The following is a 22,296-nucleotide window of genomic DNA, read 5'->3' as shown; positions in this document are numbered from 1 at the left end:
AATGTGTGAAAATCAAGCAATATTAGAACTGAACAGTCCTGATAGTCCTGATAACAGTGATCTCTTACAGATGTGTTTCAATAAAAAGTCACTGGTGGTAAAATATGCTCTGAAAAACAGCTTCTACCTAAGGGACACATACCTCGGGCAAATCCACACATGACACTGGTTACTGACTTACAGGAAACAAAATTTTAAAAAATACAATTTGAACCAAAAAAAAAAAAATTAGTCAAGTGTTTTAGTTTATTCAGACTACTATAGCAAAATACCTTAGACTGGGTGGCTTATAAACAACAGAAATTTATTTGTCACAGTTCTGGAGGCTGGATGTCCAACACCAAGTCGCCTGAAGATTTAGTGTCTGGTGAGAGCTTTCTGGTTCACAGACAGCATCTTTTTGCTGCATCTTCGCAGGACAGAAGGGGCCAGCTAGCTCTCTGTAGTCCGGGGGAATAATCTCAATTAGAAGACCTCTATCCTCACGCCTATCACCTCCCAAAAGGCTCTCCTAATACCATCACCTTGGAGCTTGGAATTGCAACCCATAAATTTTCAGGGACACAAACATTCAGACCATAGCCTTCAGGCACTGCATCACATACATATCTGCAGGACTCTGTTTGTAGCATTGACCTCATGTGAAGTAGCTATGTGGTCTGATGGTGCAGTGAATATGTTAGTATAACCAAATGAAACCCTGAAAAATAATCAAACTTTAAAATTAGCTTGGTCAGAAAAACAACTTTAAGTATGACTGTAAGCCTTTAGATAGCCTCTGATCTGTCTCTACCTTCAAACCATCAAGGATGTGTTAGAAACTCCTGTTATAAATGATTCTCCTGCATTAGGAATAAAATATCCTGTAGACAACTCAAAGATCAGAACTTCAAAGCACTGCTCTCATGGTGAATTTATCACAGACATAATGTGCTCGGAAGTGCATAAATATATTTCTCTCAGAATTTTCCTAGCAATAAATATCCTATGAAAATGCTTTTATGAACCATGCTAAAATGTTCATTTTTGTTCAGTAGGTAGAATTTGCCTTTTGCACTCTAGGTTCCTGAGAACTGTTGAAGTTAGTATTAAAAGTTAAATTTATTATTATATTTATAATCATCGTTTTAGAAATTTGCAAAAATATCAAAAGCAATCATGGCATTCTATTTCAATATCTTCCTTGTAATTTAAAGAATAGATACACCAAGGGATATTGAATAAATTTTAGTACAGCCTTGCAAGTTGTTATATTAAGCCATCCCATAGACTGTGTTGTAAAACAGTGTAGATACCATACATAAACTCCATCAAATTATCCGTAGACTCTATGATGGTTAATTATGTGTCAACTTGACTGGGCTATGGATGCCAAGAGAGTTGGTAAAACATTGTTTCTGGTTGTATCTATGAGAGTGATTCTGGGGAGATTAGCATTCAGATCCATAGACTGAGTACAGAATGCCCTCATCCTTTCATTTTCCTTTGTTTTTTCTATATTTTCCAATGCTTTGAAAATAAATGTGAATTCCTTCTGTAATTAGAAAAGCAAACATCTTACCAAAAGAACTTTCAAAAATTAAATATAAGAGCTTTACAATATTAATGTAAATGATCCAAATTTTAAAATTTCCTCTAATAAAACATAAATGAAAACTATTATCTTGAAAAGCCCTTTTTAAGAGGGAATATAATTTATCAAAGATAAAAGCATAAATAAATGAACAGAGTAAATCACAGAAAGTTTTTCTTAGACCTTGGGCATAGATGGTACAGATATGTTTCTCAAACTTATTAAACCCAGGTAAACACGTCATTTGCCCACATTCATATCAGATGCCTATGAAATGCTGCAATGTAGACACTTCTCATACATAATTCAAAGGATTTTATGTAAAATCATAGAAACTTCATAAAGTACATATTTTTGAGTTGTATGCTTTTATATTGAAAGAGCGTTTTTTCTTCTACTGAAAAATAAGTCCAGAAAAGAAAATCTTAACCATCAATATTGGAAGTCTTTAAAAATGTGAACAACGTTATAATACATTAACTCATATGTTATGTGAAAATACAAACCTTTTATTTTCATGTGTAAACACCTTATATTGAGTAGAAAAATAAAATTAGAGAGCTCAGTGAGAATAAAAAATCATGGACAATTGAGACCATCCTGGCTAACACGGTAAAACCCCGTCTCTACTAAAAATACAAAAAAAAACTTAGCCGGGCGTGGTGGCGGGTGCCTGTAGTCCCAGCTACTCGGGAGGCTGAGGCAGGAGAATCCAGCCTGGGCGACAGAGCGAGACTCCGTCTCAAAAAAAAAAAAAAAAAAATTCATGGACAATATAAGACCATTTTCCTTGTAAAGGATTGTGACGACAATGCTAAGTTTTATGCCATAAACATAACACAAAAGTATTACTATTCTAACATTGGCAACCATGACTAAGAAAATTCCTGAATATTTAACACATCTTTACAAGAGGGCCTATTTGAAGTTTTTATTCCATAGAACTTTAAGAACATCTCAAGTTCACTGCTGAGTCACTACTGAGTGCACTGACATGTCATTAGCCACAAACCACTTCACATAGTAACTTAAGTAAAAATATGTTGGCAATCATAATAAAGGAGCAAAAAAGCAGATTTGAAGAAGATAAAATCCAGCCATTCTTTAAAATTACTTCATTGTTTTGAAGTTAAAGATAGTGTCACTACATTTGAACAAACCACCAATCATAAATACTACTAAAATAATTACATTTTTTAGGATATATACCATTGAATATTTCTTTTTTGCAATTTGAAGAGAAAAATCACAGACTAGCAAGACTTCTATTTGTTCTTAATAATTATGTTAAAATTAAGATAAAATGGTGTTTTCTTACTCAAAATATGCTGGTAGTAAGGTGAAAGGATCTAAGATCATATTGAGAATTATCTCATAAAAATGAAGATATATGTTTTATTTATACCTTAAGGTCAAGAAACCATTTTTAAATCTATTTCTTTTACTTTAAGCCTGTATCATTTTTATTACACACACACACACACACACACACACACACACACACACACACACACACAGAGTGGCCAAAACCTGTAACTAGCAGTTTTATTCATGCTTAAAAATGTTGTTCAGTGTGTCAATATACTGACATATCAGAGAGTTAAGTATGTCAATAGTCTGTACATTAATTTATTCCTTACCATTGTAAACACACATTTCCTCTCCCTAAGCAACCTCTTAGATATTCTCTGCTTGCTCTGCATGCTACAGCTTGTTCTACACGATACAGCTTGTTCTGCACGTTACAGCAGAGTGCTGTGACAGCAACAGTTCTACTAGAACGCAATGACTGCTTTACCAGAAATCACTGCTGATCTCTTCACTGATTTATTACATAAATGCAGGTGCTGTGAGAAGGTGATATGAAATCTATTGTAATATAAACACACACACATTGTCAACTGTGTGAGATCTGCCAAATCCTCAAAGTATAGCCTCTTTATTTGTGTATGTTTTGTAGTGACCATTTATTTAGGTAGCAGAATGTGAAGGGTACTGACTCCTACTACCTTTGTGCAAGTTAATGTAGGTCTTGATTCTTTTCCAGCTAATTATCATTTCATAAGTTCATTCTGATGGCCCAGAAAGAATTTATTTTAAGAAATGCACCTTAAGAGCACCTCCAGGACCGCCTCAGTAGCAGACTTAAACACATCATATACTTTCTGTATTTTCTTAGAATTTAAAAAGCAAATACATTTTAATTAATACCTAGGTCAAAATCCATTTTACTTCCTTGAGTGCATATGAATTGATGTTATTACTGAGATCATATCTCTTGTAGAATCCTCTTGATAGTTTTGGTTATGGAATGAGTCAATAAAGCCATTCCCATAAAAGAAAGACCTCATAAAGAGACAGACTCCTTTTAATGAATACAAAAATCATATAATCCTCCAAACAGGGTTATGTTTTATTGTTACTAAATTTTCAGTATTATTTTTTTGAGTAGAAATATTGGTGCAATGTCTCATCTATCCTGTCTCTTACATCAACCTTATTAACATATTTATTTATGATATACAAAAACTTAATAGTGTTTTACATAATCATTTTCATCTATAAGTTAAGGCCATATATGGGTGGATCACGAAGTCAGGAGTTCGAGAGCAGCCTGACCAACATGGCTTTTTAGTAGAGACCAACCCTGTCTCTACTAAAAAAAAAATAAAAAATAAAAAAAATAAAACTACAAAAATTAGCCGGGCATGGTGGCAGGTGCCTGTAATCCCAGCTACTCAGGAGACTGAGGCAAGAGAATCGCTTGAACCCTGGTGGCAGAGGTTGCAGTGAGCTGAGATCATACCACTGCATTCCAGTCTGGGCAACAGAGTGAGACTCCATCTCAAAAAGAAAACAAAAGAAAAAAAAAGTTATGGCCAATAATCTTTCAAACAAAATGGAAATCTCCAGTCTCATAAAAGTTTAATGGCATAAGCTTTCTTAATGTCAATGAGCAGTGGGTTAATGAAATGTCCCTTAGGATTTCTGCCAGTGACGAATGACTATAACATTTGCACTTCCAGAGTTATCCCAGGAATTTTAATAGTCCTGTCTTTATAGCTGCTTCTTGAAATTAAGTATAACGTTTGTACGAATCTGTGCCCCTCACTAACAAATAGATATAAACATATGTAATAGCTTGTAGGTGACTATTTATATACGGGAAACCTAGTACAGATATTTTCATAGAATTTTTCTGAAAAAGCATATAAATTACAGATAGTGACTTCTATAATATTTTCCTCCAGTCACAATGAGACTAGATCTTTCTTGGTCTCCTGAAACATAAAATTATGTATAATTTTTATTGGAAAACCCATATTTAAAAATATATTTTAAATTAACATTTTATTTGAGGACAGTTTTAAACTTGAAAAGAAATTGTGACGATACCACAGAGCATTCCTATATGCCTCATACCAGTGTCCTCAATTCCCAATTCTTACATTAGTGTGGTATAATTATTATAATTAATGAACTGCTACAGATACATTATCATGAACTGAAGTGTTCACTACATGTAAATCCCTCTAGGTTTACATCTTATCTTATATCTGTCCCAGGACCTCATCAGCATACTACATTATATCTCTTGGTCCTATCTCCTTGGGTTCCTTTAGGCTGTGACCGTTTCTCAGATTGACCTTGCTTTTTATGACATTGACAGTTTTGAGGAGCCCTAGTGATGAATTTCGAAGACTGACCCTCAGTTGGGGTATTCATAACGTTTTCTTACGGTCGAACTGTGCCTGTGCGATTTCGGAGGAGTCCCACAGAGGTGGAATGCCATTCCCGTGACATCACATGAAGGGTATGTAATATCAGTATGACTCGCCACTCTTGAGGTTTCTGTCACCACCTGACTGACGTAGTCTTTATCAAGCCTCTCCTTTGAAACATCACTTGTTTTTCTCCCTTTCCGTATTGTAAACTCTGGAAAGAAGTAACTTGGAGCAGCCCATATTTCAGGAGTGAGGGTTTATGCTACAATTCTCTGAGGATGTAGAAGCTACATAATTATTTGGAAATCTTCAGCACAGTAGATTTGTGTATTCTACTGCATTTATTTATATTATTAATGGATTAATATTTATTTCATATTTAAGTAATAATTCAATACTACTATTTTATCATGTTGCTTAGATCGTTCCAGTGTGAGCCACTGGTCTTTCAATTGGCTCTGAATTTCTTTGATGTACTCCTTAAAAAACAAATTTTACCTCTCAAGTTTCAAGCACTACAAGCTGATGCAGGCTTGTCTTGTAAATTTCATGCAAGACCTAGATTCAGTCGTTTCTCCAAAAATTCCTCTTTTTCTTTGTTTTTTAATTGGAGAATTATATGGGGAACCAAGATTTTGGAGGTCAGTGTGTTCATCGCTATGAAAATGTCATGGATTTGGGCTCTTTCAGCTGACACGGGAGGGAAATATGTGTTTGTGTATTAACACATGCACACACACATATATATATATACACACATAAATATTTCTATGCATAACCATCTGTAACCTTATTAAGCTAACATGAGTTCATACTGATATTGTCGACACTAATCCATCACCACAGGAGTCACTCTAGCCTCCTCCCCTTGCTTATTTGCAAATTCCTGCTGCATCAATGAGAAAGCTGGCTCCTAACATCCATTTATATAATTGTCCACCTCCAGTGTACATGTGTGGCTGTATCAGAATTTTTTTTTTTTTTTTTGAGACAGAGTCTCGCTCTGTCACCCAGGCTGGAGTGCAGTGGTACAATCTCGGCTCACCGCAACCTCTGCTTCCCAGGTTCAAGAGATTAGCCAGCCTCAGCTTCCTGAGTAGCTGGGATTATAGGGGCACGCTACAGTGCCTGGGTGTTTTTTGTTTTGTTTTGTTTTTTTGTAGTTTTAGTAGAGATGGCGTTTCACCACGCTGGTCAGGCTGGTCTCGAACTCCTGACCTCAAGTGATCAGCCCACCTTAGCCTCCCAAAGTGCTGGGATTATAGGCATGGGTCACTGTGCCCTGCCCAGAATTGTTAACTCATACCTCCACGAGAAGTAACTTTGCGGATTGAAGTAGAGTGCTATGCAAAAATGTTTGGCTTTAGGCTTACAGAGTCCACTCATTATCCGCACCTTTCTTTTTTCCATCCTCTTCAGCAAAATTGTTTCATAGGTTTGCAATACATTTAGATTCTCTTGTCAAATCCTGTATTCCATCTTTGGATCCCAGGACATCCTAAATGATTGTTTTTGTTTACATACATTAAGGTTCACATTTTGTACTATAAGCTTCTTTTTTGTTCACAAAGGCAGGGTGTCGTGTATCCGCTATCACAATATCATACAGAATAGCTTTACTGCCCTAAAAAATCCCCTAAGCTTCAATTACCTATTTGTCCTTCCTCTTTCATCTCCAAATCCCTGGCAACCACTGACATTTTTTTACTATCTCTATAGCTTTTGCCTTTTCCAGAAGCCTTTTAAAACTGGCTTCTTTCACTTGGATGGCATATGCATTTAAGATTTATCCATGTCTGCTCAGGGCTTGTTAGCCAGTCCTGTTTTATTGCTGACTCCTGTTCCACTGCATGGATGAGCCACAGTTTGTGTATCCACTTGTTTACAGAAGGACATCTTGGCTGCTTCCAGGTTTTGGCAATTATGAATAAAGCTGCTATAAATATTTGAGTATAGGCTTTTAAATGGACATAAGTTTTCAACTCATTTGTGTAAAAACCCGGAAACTTGATTGCGGGATTGTATTGTAAGACTATATTTAACTTTGTTAAGCGCTGCCAAGTGTCTCCAAAGTGGCTGTGCCATTTTGTTTCCACCAGCAGTGAATAAGAGCTCCTGTTGCTCCACATCGTTGCCTCTGAATGTCTTTCTAGGTTTTGTTTGGCTTTGGTGTGTCTTTTAGTCACTGGGATGGGTATATGGTGGTACTGGGTCTTGTTTTAATTTACAACTGTCCAATAACAAATGCTACTGAGCCTCTTTTTGTATGCTTATTTGCCATCGTCTATCTTCTTTGGTGAGGCGTCTCTTAAGATCTTCTGCCCATTCTTAACTGGGTTGTTTGTTTTCTTATTGTTGAAGCTTATGAGTCCTTTGTATATTTTAGCTATAAGTTCTTTCTGAGATAAATTCATAGGAACAGAGAATAAAGTGGTGGTTATTAGAGGCTGAGAGTTGGGAGAATTCAGATGTTGGTCAAAGGACAAAAAACTTTAGCCAAATAGGAGGAATAAATTCAAGAGACTGATTACATATCATAGTGACTATATATTGTTAATAACAATAGATTGTATAGTTAAGGAATGCTAATATTTTAAGTGTTCTCACTGCAAAAAATAATAAGTATGTGAGGTAATGCATATGTTAATTAGCTTGATTTAGCCATTCTGTAATGTATACATATATCAAAACGTCATGTTGTACACTATAAATATATACAATTTTATATGTCAAAAAAAACCCTGCCAAAGTAAATTATTATCAGATACTTGTTTTATATATCATAGTCCAACTTACCAATTTTTCCTTCATGGGTTACAATTTTGATATTAACATATATATATAAAAACTCATCACCAAATCACAGGTCACCTAGATTTTGCATGTGATTTCTTCTGGAAGTTTTAAAGTTTTATATTTTACATTTAAGTCCATTACCCATTTTGAGTTAATTTTGGGAAAGGTTTAAGATGTGTTTCCAGGTTCATTCTTTTGCATAGAGACTAATTGTTCCAGGACTGTTTATTTAAAAATCTACTTTTTCTCTTTTGCATTACTGTTCTTCGTCAATGATCACTGGACTGTATTTATATTGGTCTACTTGTGGGCTTTCTTCCTTGTTTCATTGATCTCTATGAAAACCTTCTATCAGGAAAACCTGTGTTGATTACTGTAGTTTTATAATAAGCATTTTTAACGTAGCTTGTGGTTTCATTGATTTAATGTCTTTATGTTTTCCTATTTTTAATTTATTTCTGCTCCAATTATTATTATTTCTTCTGTTTGATTTAGGCCTCAATTGCTCTTCTTTCTCTAGTTTCCAAAGGGGAAAGTTTAGATTATTGTTTTTATATCTGTCTTCTTCTCTGACACATGTATTTAATGCTATAAATTTCTCTCTAAGCTTTGATTTTGCTGCATCCCACACATTTTGATAAGTTGTACTTCTGTTTTTATTTAGCTGAAAATATATTTTAAATAATCCTGAGACTTCTTTGGGCTACACGTATTTTTTAAGTGTGCTGTTTCATCTCCAAATATTTGACAATTTTCCAGAAACCTATTACTGATTTCTAGTTAACTTCATTGTGGTCTGAGAACATATTTTGTATATTTGTTCTACTTTAAAAATTTTAAGGTATGTTTTATGGCTCAGGAGACAGTCTATCTTGACATGAATTATGCACGTGAGATTGAGAAGAACGTGTGTTTTGATGCAATTGACTGGAATATTCTGTAAATGTTAATTCAATAGAGTTGACTTCTGCTGCTGTTCATGAAAGTGGACATTTATTCACTTTTGCCTGTTTGATCCATCAATTCCTAAAAAAAGCACAGTGAAGTCTACAATTACAATAGTGGGTTTGACTATTTCTCCTAAAATTAATATAGCTTCTCTGTCTTTTGATTTATATTGGCATCATAGATCTTTTTTCATTTCCATTTATCCTGTCTGCATCTTTACATTCAATGTGGTTTTCAAGTAGACAACCTAGAGTTGGGTCATATATATTTATCAGTACCAATGATCTGTGTCTTTTAATTGGTGTGTTTAGACTACTCAATTTAGAGCAATTATTGACAAAGTTGTGTTAATCTCTGTGTTTGTAACTATTTTCCATGCATTACATTGGCTCTTTGTTTCTATTTTATCTTCTTCTTCTGCCACCATTGATTTCATTGAGCATATTATATGATTCCATTTCATATCCTGTCTTAGCATGACAATTATACTTCTGAAAAATTTTTTACTGGTTGTTCTAAAGTTTCCAGTATACATTTTTAACTAATCCAAGTCTACCTTCAAATGACACTATATAAATTCACATGTAGTGCAGGTATCTTATAACACAGCATTCCCACACCCTCCTCTGTACCCCCTATGATATTACAGTCATTACTTTTACTTATCCTTATGCTATAATAACCCAATATATTGTTATCATTACTTTAGTCATTTTTAGATGAATTTAGAATAAGAAAAACAAAAGTTGTGTGGAGTTATTTTTTGTCTTTTCTTTCTCAATGTTCTCTATTCTTCATGTAGTAAAAGATTCTGACCTATACAATTTTCCTGTTCATGTTTTTAATAACTTATTTTAACATTTCTTGCAAGGCTGGAGGTCTGCTGGCAATGTATTGGCTCAACTTTTGTCTGTCTGAGAAAACTTTATTCTTTTTCACATGTGAAGGATAATTTTACTGGAAATAAAATTCTATGTTGGCAGTGTTTCTTTTTAGCATTTTAAGTATTTCACTCCACTCCTCTTGCTTTCATGATTTCTAGAGAGAAGATCATTGTGATTCTTATCTTTTTTTCTTCTATAAATAAGGTATGTTTTCCTGCCTAGTTTTTTTCAAGATTTTCTCTTTTTGTTTGGTATTCAGCATTTCAAATATGCTATACTTAAGTATAGCTGTTTTTTTGGTTTTTCATTGTTTGTTTTTTATGTTTATCTTGCTTGTTGTTCTCTGAGCATCCTGGATCCTGTGTGGCTTGGTATCTGTCATGAATTTCAGAAAGCTTTTGGCCATTATTAAACCAAATATGTCTTTGGCCTTTTTCTTTTTGTTTTTAAATTTTGTTTCTTTAGTTGATACAAAATAGATGTACACATTTGGGGAGTATATGTGATAATTTTATAAATTTATATAATTTTTAAGGATCCTATCAGTATATTGGGATATCCATCATCTTAAATACTGTCTTTTCTTTATGCTAGAAACATTCTACTTCTTCTCTTCTAGCTATATATACACGATAGATTATTGTAAATTACAGTCACCCTACTAATCTATCAAATACTACATCTTATTTCTTCTATCAAAGTGTATACTTATTCTCTCTTCTAGTACTCCCATTACACATGTCAAACCTTTTCAAATTACTGCACAGTTCTTTTGTTTCCTGTCACTGTGTTCTTTTTGCATTTCAGTTTAGAAAGTCCTGTTGGCTGTCAGAGGTGGCTCGCTGTTCCTCACCTAGGTCCAGTCTACTAAGGAGCCCATCAAAGGCATTCTTCATTTTTGTTGCAGTGCTTTTGATTTATAGAGTTTCCTTTGGTTTCTTTAGTAGAGTTTCCATCTCTTTGCTTACATTGTTCATCTGTTTTGTAAGTTGTCTACTTTTTCTCATTAGTATCCTCTGCATATTAATAATAGTTATTTTAAATCTCCTGTCTGATAACTTTAATATCTGTGTCATATCTGTGACTGGTTCTGATGCTTTTTTAAATATCTTCAAACTGTGTTTTCCTTGTCTTTTGACATGTCTTTTAATTTTTCTTTGAAAGCCAGATATTAGGTATTACTAACTGAGGTTATTAGGTCTAGGAAGTGAGAGTCTATTTTGATCTGGCTAGTAGCTGGGCTGTGTTTAATGTCTGCTGTAACTCTAGGAGCCAGAGGCTTCCAATATTTCTTTGTTTTTGTCTCTCTCTTTATTTTGCGCTTCCAGGTACTTCTCTGCAAAACATCTATTTTATGGATAAAAGGATTTTATCCATAAAAAGGACCTCTCTCAGATCTTCCTTGTGGGAACCTGGTGAGCTCCTTGTGAGAAACTCTATCGTTTTACCTGGAGGTAAAACCCATGAAAATGTGGCGCCCCCTAAGACTGTGGCCCCCAGGGTTTCCTCACTCTATATTAGTCTGCGCTCAGCCTCCGGCAAGTCAAGACATTGCCATTTAAATATTCCTACCAGTATATGGCTCCTGTGCTTCTGCTCCAGACCATCTGCATCCCCTCAGATTTTAGAGCTGATAGACTTTTTCTTACAAACTTAGTACTCTGATAGGTCCAACAAACGTCACCGATTTTCAATCAGTTCAGATTTGTTCTTGTTGTTAAGACAGGAGTGACAATTAGAAGCTGATTTGAAATTAGAAAACTTACAGATTTGGTTTTTTCAGTGACACTTTATTGCTTATCTTCTAAAATCTAATATTATGGTTCTAATCACTGTTAATATTAAGTAAGCATTTTTATGATAGATAGAATAATTTTCCACCATAGATTTTAGTGATGGTAAAGTTTAAGTAGCAGCAGATTTATAAAATCAAAAACTAACAACCAAAAGGCTCTTTGTCTTCAAAGGCCACTAACAGCATAGGAGGCTGAATAGCCTCTTCCAAATTTTTACTATTCATGCCAAAATATATGAATGTGGGTAAAAAATGGGACGTTTGCCCAGTTTCCTTCTATGGTCAACTTGCCTTAAGATCAAGTGAGATACATGAAGCAGGATAATCAATGAAATGAAAATGCATTCACTGATTTCACCACAATAGTATCAAAAGTGTCCATGGCCAAGGTCATTTGAAAAGTTTCAGTGGGCTTAAGTCAGATTATCTGGATTGAGAACTGTCTGGGAGCTGCTAACTGGGGTCAGCAGAACCACACTGTTCTTCAGAGAAGCTTCAGTGTAAACGTGAGAGGAACAATAAAGCACAACTAAAGAAACAAGTTTGATTATTTTTTCTTTTTTTAACTTAATGAAAGATACTGGGACATAAATATGAATTTAAAGGAAAAGGCTAATAGAATGACTGAAAACAAGGGAGGAACAAGGAGAAATCCTTGGAGATGTGACTATGAGTAGAATTTAGCAAGTATGTGAAAAGACTTAGCTTAAAAGGAGAATGAACACCTCTTTAAGGATGGAAAAAAGGCAGCAAATAAATAGGAAAAAAATCAATGGTTTGTTAGTAGGAAGTTGAAGGCATTCAAGCCTGAAGACTTCAATTTTCTCAGTGCAGTCAAAGGCAAGATCAATTGATGAGAAAGAGATTAAATATTGTATGTGTGGTCATTTACATGAAAAGTTGATATTCAGGTGCTTGGCCAGGATTTTCTACCACAGTTCACATAGGAAAGTTAGACTTACCTTGAACCATTTAAATGTATACTTATTTTCTACGAAGGGGTATCACCTGACAAGAGCAAGGGCAGCTTGTGCATTGATATGTAAGAAATTGAAGTGATGAAAAGGGCAATTTATAACCAAACTGTAAACAATTTTATGTAGTAGTATTTAACCTAGGAACTGTCTAAACAATAATTAGTAAAATTTTGGAATGATTGGATTTTGATCTATCAGTGTAAGCCACCTCATATAAAGTAAGCCATATGTCTGTGAAATGTTTACTGTTTCAGCTATGACAGAATGCTTTGGTTCCAGCAGTTGCCTGCAGCACCCATTAAAATGATCTAGTTCCACCTTGTCCATTACTTACAGAACAGGGCACACTCCACCCTACAGGCAAAGATGTTACTAATATCAGATGTTCAAACACAAAAGGCCGAGGATTAAGAAAATGTTCCCTGCAATTTCCAGTAATCAATCCATTGTTACTGAAGTAAAAGAGTGATAACGTCACTCCGAGCCTCACTCAGCAAATGACTATACATTGGCTAATATTTCCTCCTACAACTTCTGATTTCAAGCAATAAAAAAATCTTTAAAGAGCTCCTCCTTGTATGTAATAGTAAGAATTCAGCAATCTGATATTCCCTATCACCCTTTTCAAAATCAAAACTACTTAAAATAATATTTTGTCCTTTAGTTATCTAGTATCAATTTCTTGAAACTATATATGATGGATATTCTTTATAGTAAAATATAGTGAATGATTCCAGGACACATGAAGTATCAAATGACTTCCACCCCAAATTTTTCAATAAGAAAAAGGAAAAAGCCTGAGAAGATGAGTCAGTAACATTGGTGACCATTTTCCTAAATACAAGCATCATAAGGTGGTTTACGCAATTTAAAGAAATTAATACTGCTTTAAAGTAATTAATACCAACATAAAAGCATTTTTTTTCTTATGGTTTGAAATGCACCTATTAAAATGTGCATATTTGTCACAGCTTTAGAATTGCTAACTGTACAGAATAGCTTAGCAACTGTGGCCACTTTATAAAATTAAATGTGAAAATTTAGATCCGGCATACTGAAGACAAAATGGAAACCTTTTACCTAAAATCGTATCAGAAAAGAAGTGAGAATTGAGCAATGCTATTCAGAGACCATTCCCTATAAAAACCACATGATCCAAAATAGCAAAGAAAAGTCCATTGTTCCTCTCTCAGCAAGCAAGTGACTGAGCAGATCTGAGATTTTACAAGCATTTAACTCAGGGCATAGCTGCATTGTTTCAATATCTTAGAAATTAATACATATAAATATGCACATGTTGAAATAAACATGAAGTCAAGATTTTTAAGAGAATAAATCACTTTCAGCTTTGTGAATTTAATCTTGAGTAACAAAAAGGCTTCTCAATCTGAGAATAAGTAAAATACCTTGGAATTTTTTTTTTAAGCTAGAAAAACACATTTGAGTTATAGAATATTGGTGCTTGGATGTGGTACAAGTTAGAAAATATTTTAAAAATTAAATTATATAAACTGTAAAATAAAAATTATATATTTGAGATGCTCAAATAATAAAAATGTAAATGAAAAAATTCTTAGTGGACAAATTATATATAATTATAATACATAATCATATAACCAAGTACATATAAAAATTATCATGCATTAAAATATTGTTTTGGGGGAGCCAAAACATTTGTATTTGGGATTTCACACCACTGCCAACCTCTCTCATATTAGATTTTATATAATAATAAGGATTAGGGCTGGGCGTGGTGGCAGACATCTGTAATCCCAGCACTTTGGGAGGCGGAGTTGGCTCGGTCACGTGAGGTCAGGAATTCAAGACCAGCCTGGCCAACATGGTGAAAACCCATCTCTACTAAAAATACAAAAAATTAGCTGGGCGTGGTGGCATGTGCCTGTAGTCCCAGCTCTTCAGGCAGCTGAGACACAAAAATTGCTTGTACCCAGGGGACGGAGGTTGCAGTAAGCCGAGATCATGCCACTGCATTCCAGCTTAGCAACAAAGTAAGATTTTGTCTCAAAAACAAACAGATAAGGAAACAATAAGGATTATAAGTTTATTGCTTATGGCACAGAAGCACTCTTCACACCCAATGAGATAGTATAGCTAGGAATCTGCAAAACCTTATTCAACAATATGATGTAAATTATGAGGCCCTCTTTTGCTCAAATTGTGAAAATGTAGAAACCCATCACTTTTTGGCTCACTCCAATTCCTAAAGTATATTGGGCTTCAATGACTTCTATTTCATAGTTAAAACTCAGAAAAGTGTCAATAGTTTTGTTTAATAATAAATACAGTTGATTCTCATTCTTCGTGCATTCCATATTTGCAGATATACTTACTTGGTAATATTTATTTGTAACCCCAAAATAATTTCTCATGGCACTCTTGTGATAATTTGTAAACCTGAACGGAATGATGAAAAATTTTAGTCAGCCAAGGTTCACATTCACAGCTGAGATCAAATAATACACCTTTTTTGAAGTTAAAAAACTGCCTGTTTCAGCTCTCATAGAATGAACAAGTATCCTTTTTGTGGTCTTTGTAGTGCCATTTTTTCCCACATTTTTGAGCTTTTAAAGGTGGCCCCCAAGTGTACTGCTGAGGTGCTATCCAGTGTTCCTAACTGAGAAGGCTTTGATCTGCTTTCATGAAGAAACTACACGTGTTAGTCTTCATTTGGAGTGAGTTGCAGCACTCACTTAATTAGTTCAATGTTAAAGAAGCAATATTATATATTAAATAAGGTGCCTGCAAACAGACACAAAAAATTTGGTGATATGCTGTTCTGTTTATGAAAATATTGTGACCAGGGATTTGAAGGAACCTAACCTTGTATTTCCTCTAGGAGCGAAGCTCAGTAGTTGCTAACTCTGTGTTCATAATGACTCTATAACTACCTTAAATAAGGAGAATCTACTCTGTGATTTGTGTTTGTTTGTTTGTTTGTTTGTTTTGTGAGATGGAGTCTCGCTCTGCAGCCCAGGCTGGAGTACAGTGGTGCGATCTTGGCTCACTGCAAGCTCCACCTCCCAGGTTCATGTCATTCTCCTGCCTCAGCCTCCCGAGTAGCTGGGACTACAGGTGCCTGCCACCATGCCCAGCTAATTGTGTGTATTTTTAGTAGAGATGGAATTTCACCATGTTGCCAGGATGGTGGATGGTCTCGATAGCTTTCTACGTACCATCCCCTGTGGCCGGCACACTTGCACCCATGTATCAACATAGCTCCCAGCTCATACGTCACCTTTTTCATGAAGCCATCCTTAATACTCTGTTTCTTTCCTCCTGACCTTTCCAAAACCTCTTACTAGTTGATATACTATAAATTTTAGTCATTTATATGTTTCATCTGCTTTTCCTTAATAGAAGGTAAGCTCTAAAATGCAGGGCTTTTTCTGCCTGTGCTCACTGCTGACTCCCTTGAGTACACACAGATGGCCACCACAGATTTAATACATGAATCAGTGCTGCGCAGTCTCTCTGGTCCATCATCTAGCTCTGGAAAATGGAAAGAAGATGAAGCATGCAGACTTCAACATGTGGACAATAGCATTTCATCTGGCAAGTAAAATACATTTCTCTTTTGAGGTTATTGGCAGGAATGTATTTTTACAGTAATTAGAATTTTTGTGACAACATGTTTTATCAACATCTATTTAGAGTAAATTGCTTCTGTGGATGGATACTTAGGCTGGCTGTAACATGGTATGAATACAGCTACTCAGATTGGCTTAATCCATTAACCAAATTTCCCAGGGGTTCATTTGATTAATTGCATTGTTTGTTTTCACCACTACTGTAGAGTATAAAATATCTTCTCATTCACCGTGCAGCATCTAAAACATAACAGTCATTCAATAAATATTTAGTAAATGAAAGAATGAATAAACAAGCTGTAATTTCCCTTAGGGCAGGCCTTATATTCATACATAATTGGTGATCACTCATATTTATTAGTTAAGTGAATGAAGATGATGATCGGTTAGCAGAAGTCATTGAATGAGGGCAGCTAACAGATATATTCCTTTGTATATTACGTTGGATTATTCTACATTGTGAGAAACAGGGCACTGCTGAGCCATGAAAATATTGCTAATAATTTGAAAATTATAGATTAACTCTATGATCATCCATGAAATACAACTAGTTTTTTTCTCCCTCAATTCTGTTTGGTAAGGAAAAGCAAACTCATCAGATATTGAGATAATTTGTGTGCTAAAGCAAGCACTTGTAATACAAGTGTAGAACATGTGAGGTAAAGAAGTCTAGAATATGTAAAAGGATGGATGTGGTTATACGACAGCTTTTATTACATATGAGTTAATATTGTCAATATTTTTCAGGCTGAATTCCAAAAACTGGCCTGCTTTCATTCATTCATTTGTTGATTCATATACTTAGCTTGCGAGATGATATTCAAGCATACGCTAAGCATCTATCAAGTGCTAGGCACTGTTTTAACAGACAGCAATGCATGCATGCGCTACGTCTGTGACTTGCTAGAAGCTAATTTTTTATTAAATGCCTAACCTGAAGCTGGTGTTAGTTAGATAAAGAATTACTGAATATACATCAAATTGTTCCAGGCAGAAGAGATGTTTATTTTAAAGGCAGCTGGTCATTACTGCGATTGAGTTGTTGCCATGGGAACAAATAGGAGTTACAGAAACTGTATCTCATAAGAACAAAGAGAAAAATACGTCATTATTTAAACAAGTACAATATTCATAATGGGATGAAATATCAAGGAACACAGATAATGTAATGGTAATCTTAACAGTAAATGTGGGCACGTATCAAAGAATAGGAAGATAAAATAAAAGTAGAGAGAAGGAGTGTCTAGAACTCTCCACATCCTAATGAACTTAGCGCTGAGTCAGACAATGACATGAGGGTATTCCTAGTTAGGACAATAATATAACACTTCTCCAAATTGTTCCCCTTTTTCTAAACATTCATTTAGGAGACCAGGATTGGTGCCAATTTAAATCAAATTTCCTTTGGAAGATGCTGCTTAGCCTCAACATGAAGAAGGCTAATGTCTATTACCTCAGTTATACAAGGAGTCACAGGAAAGGTCTGAGTAACTTGCCAGTATGTCTAATTTATTCTTATAATTATGTTGTTATCCCAGATACCAGTCCTGGCGACCTGCCCCAGTCCTAGCTCTGGTTATAAACATGCCTCCTTCTTGTGCTCAGGATGGTCTAAGTGTTTTGCTACCTCTAGACTATAAATGCTAGTTCTGACAATTATGCTGTATTGGTCTGTTCTCACGCTGCTATGAAGAAACACCCGAGACTGAGTAATTTATAAAGAAAAGAGGTTTAACTTGCAGTTCCACATGGCTGGGGAGGCCTCAGGAAACTTATAATCATGGCGGAAGGCACCTCTTCATAGAGCAGCAGGAGAAATAATGAGAGCCCAGTGAAGGAGAAAGCCCCTTATAAAACCACAGGATCTCATGAGAACTTACTATCACGAGAACAGCATGGGGAAACCATGTCCATGATTTAGTTACCTCCCACCAGGCCCCTCCCATGACGTGTGGGGATTATGGGAACTACAATTCAAGATGAGATTGGAGTGGGGACACAGCCAAACCTTATCATATGCTATCTGTGATACCAGTCTCCTAGATGCCGAAGGGGAGTCATTTCATGTAGTTATAGATATTGCACCTGAGTCACTACACTGTTATTTTATGAGCTATTTTGCTTGAAATGTAACTCAGATCTAACTCTTTTCTTTTTTTGTCATAATTTGGTTCATCAACTCAGGGCTGTTCCTGCAATATTTAATTGTGAGTATCATGTGAGATACCAAGATCTACACTCAGTAGAGATTACAGAAAGAAGGCAGATCTTCTTGCTCTTTCCCATTAGAAATAAGAAACTGCTACATTCAGAATGGAGGAAGGGAATCCTGGCTGGCAGTGAAACTGAGATCTCACAAACCTGTCTGAACTCAAGAAACTGAAGCCTGTGTCCAGACATTTGCATTGAGGAAATGGAAGAAGGATTTTAACATTTTAAGCACAACCACATGAATATTCATTTGTCAGAATAAGTATGGCCATTTTGCATGCAGAAAAAAGAGGTTTTTTGGCATGGCTTAATGTAATTAATAATAATTACAGAAAAGAAATAAGGATGGGCTTTGAAAAAAATTACTGATTCTTAAAACTAGTATTTAGAAAAAAACAAATGAGAACATAGAAAAACTGCAAAAGCCATGAATCAAACTTTTCTATCTCATTCTCTTATAATTAAAGCAGCTAGCTAAACTATCAAAAAATGTATCAAACAAGTACTATGAACTTAGTTCCTCCTTAAATAACCCAAGTGAGTACTCTATGAGTTGTCAGCATTCTAAAGGTTTCTAAACTTGACCATGTTACAGTATTACTTGAAAGGTGACTTGGTTCCTTTCTGTGCTATATTTTATAGCTTTTCACAATTCTGGGGAAATCCTGTGGCCTTTATGGTGAACTGACAGTTTAGTGCCTCTTAGGCTCTGTATCTACAAAACCCAAATCTTGTTTTATAAATGAGTCAGGCAGCTTTTCATGCCTTTTTATGTAGAGTACTAGCCCTCTAAAAGTTTATATTTCAAGCTAAATAATCTTTTATTTCCTTTGCCTTTCCTTATTAATATACCCTCCATCTTCCAGAATTTGAAAGACATACATTTTTAGTGACATATGTTTCTACTGAAAAAAAGGAAGTATACATATTCTTGAAGGACAAATCAGAGAAAACGAGACAAAATTAAACCTCATGCAAGATTAAGACAGTCCCTATTCACAGCCTTTAATCCCAAAATATTTTCATTCATAATATTAAAAAGGGGGGAAGAGGAGCAGTATGGTATATTTAAAATGTTTTCCACCAAAAGCTATGCTCCCTAGTACTGTAGATGTGAACTTATTGGGGAATAAGGTCTTTGGAGATGTAATCAAGTTAAATGAGGCCATCTGCCTGAGGGTAGGCCCTAAATCCTATGACTGGTGTCTTCTGAAAGGAAAACATGAGAGATATGGATACAGTGACACAGAAGAAAGTCATGTGCTGATGGAGGCAGAGACACGAGTGATGCTGCTATAATCTAAGCAACATCAGGGACTGCAGGGGTCACCATAACTAGGAAGCACCAAGAAGAGTTTCATCACTAGGGCCTACAGCAGGAGCATGGCCCTGTCCACACCTTGACTTCAGACTTCTAACCTCTACAACTGTGTGTGTGTACAGCCATCAACTATGTCTTAATGGTATGGCAGGCACAGGAAACTAATATTGGTAGCATGGCTCAGTGACAAAAAATGGACTTCTGACAATGAACTTGAGTTCTTAACTATCATTTGCTTTTGGCTTAGGGCAAGTTGTTTAATATATTTGAGCATCAGTTTGCTTTTGTGTAAAATCTTGAGCTTACATAAAAAATTGTGAATTCCAGGTGCATAATAGCAAGCCATTAAGAAGTTAATTTTTTAAATAAATAAAAGCAAATCATTCTTACTCATATATTCCAGTGTATTTTCTAAAAATTGTAAACAGTTTCTTGAAATACTTTCTAGAGATTACTATTCCAAAATAAAGCATGTGTGAGGATCAATGTCTGGATGTAAGATTAACTGAAAATAACAACCAAAACAACAAACTCCAATGCTTTTTATATTTAAAGTTCTCGTTTTCATGTAAACAAACATTGTAGACACTTCTTTACTAGATGTAACCAAGAAAAAAAAAGATTCAATATAAACCATATCTCCTTATAATGTTATGCTTTTTTGGCTAAAAATTTAAAAATGAGAATGAATTGAAAAACAAAATTATCAAACCATTTTAGTTGAAACTGACTTGTATCAAGGCATATAATCCCCAAGGAAAGGCAAGAGAAGTTGCATTTGGCATAGTATCTGCACAATTTGTTTTATAAACTACATGACCCGCAACCTTTGTCTATAATTATCTTGTGTTCTAGGGGGATACATGATAACATATGCAGATTTTTTCCTCAACCAAAATATTAAATATTGTAAAATATCATTAGTTAAATATATAGCCTTTTACATGCCATCAGATCTTCAAATGGTAAACTGAACTGCTTTACTTACTAATACAAGAAGCAGGACAATATCAGGGTTATCGCATGCACAGGCAATGTGCATGGGCGTCCAGAAATCTTCATCCTGGTGGTTCACGTTGACTCCTCTGTCAATCAGAATTTCTGCAATGAAGGCATTATCATACCGAGCACACTAAAAGAAAGAATACAAGGAAATATCAAATTATTACAAACCGTGATATGGCTTATTCCAAATGCCCACAGATTAAAAAAAAAAAACTCAATGTCAATTTTGGGAGTTGAGAGGTGAAGCTAACCTGGGAAAAGATGTATTTCCCCGGCTAACCAACAAGGAAAAGAACATATGCAAGACTTCTGGGGAACTGGGTCAAGGAACAGCAGACAGAAAGAAGAAAATCAGGGTAGATAGTAGGAAGGTCAAAAAAAAGTACTTACTTACTGGTTTTTATTTCATTTGGAAATAGGATTTTTTTTTTTTTATAAAACTTGAATTATAATAATTATCTTCCTTAAAGTACAGAGTTGATCACAGTACCCTTCTACTCTAAAACATGCCTAGTTTGTCACTGCCAAAAGAATAAAGTGTAACTATTTAATTGCATCCAAGATAGACAAGGCCCTTTAGAATCCATGCAACTTAATTCCTCAACATTCCCATCTGTAGCCTTCACCCTAGTCACATTTCATAGCATGTCATACTGTAAAAGTTAACAGTTGAAATTAGAGTCTCCTAAAATGAATTTTTATGATTTTATACTGTTGCATTTTATATATGTTCAATAATTTACTAAATCAAACCATCAAGCAACTTTACTATCTATAGTTCAAACTCAGGTAAATATTGTATGTGTAAGTCAGGGCTGGCATCACGGGTGTACAATCTATGCAACTGTGCTTAAATGAGTCCTGTACTTTGATGTTCTGCCTTTATCATCTTGAATTTCTAATTTTTGAAAAGTCCCATATATTTATTTGCATTGACCTCTTCAAATCATCTAGTCCTTTTATGAGTATTTTTATTTTTCGTCTTCTTTTTTTTTTTTTTGAGACAAGAGTCTTGCTTTGTTACCAGGCTGGAGTGCAGTGGCGTGATCTTGGCTCACTGCAACCTCCACCTCCCAGGTTCAAGTAATTCTCCTACCTCAGCCTCCTGAGTAGCTGGGACTACAGAAGCATGCTACCACGCCCAGTTAATTTTTTTATTTTTAGTAGAGATAGGGTTTTACCATGTTGGCCAGGATGGTCTCAATCTCTTGACCTTGTGATCCCCCTGCCTTGGCCTCCCAAAGTGCTGGGATTACAGGTGAGAGCCACCACACCCGGCCTTATGAGTATTTTTCATATTTACATCTACAAGTTACATTAATGCCAAATGCATATCAGTACAATTAGTTTTTAAAAACTTATTATTAAATAGGTCAGCACAATTTCTGGGTTATGAGATACACACTTTTTCTGTGATGTGTATGCATAGAACAGATTTCCCACCCCAAAGGAA

At 35.2% G+C, this 22,296-nt stretch overlaps 1 protein-coding gene across 2 annotated transcripts in view; it reads right to left on the bottom strand.

The window, feature by feature from the left end:
• Positions 1-22,296, bottom strand: part of MYO16 (myosin XVI) — a 615,551-nt gene that overhangs the window by 448,909 nt on the left and 144,346 nt on the right. For both annotated transcript variants that reach the window (XM_050766698.1, XM_050766697.1), the window contains one exon: positions 20,827-20,970. In XM_050766698.1, coding sequence (XP_050622655.1) covers positions 20,827-20,970 — 144 coding nt within the window. The remainder of the gene's footprint in view (positions 1-20,826; positions 20,971-22,296) is intronic.

This window comes from Macaca thibetana, chromosome 17, assembly GCF_024542745.1.
Source record: "Macaca thibetana thibetana isolate TM-01 chromosome 17, ASM2454274v1, whole genome shotgun sequence".
In the NCBI taxonomy this organism is placed as follows: Eukaryota; Metazoa; Chordata; class Mammalia; order Primates; family Cercopithecidae; genus Macaca; species Macaca thibetana.
This window is presented reverse-complemented; position numbering and strand designations above follow the sequence as displayed.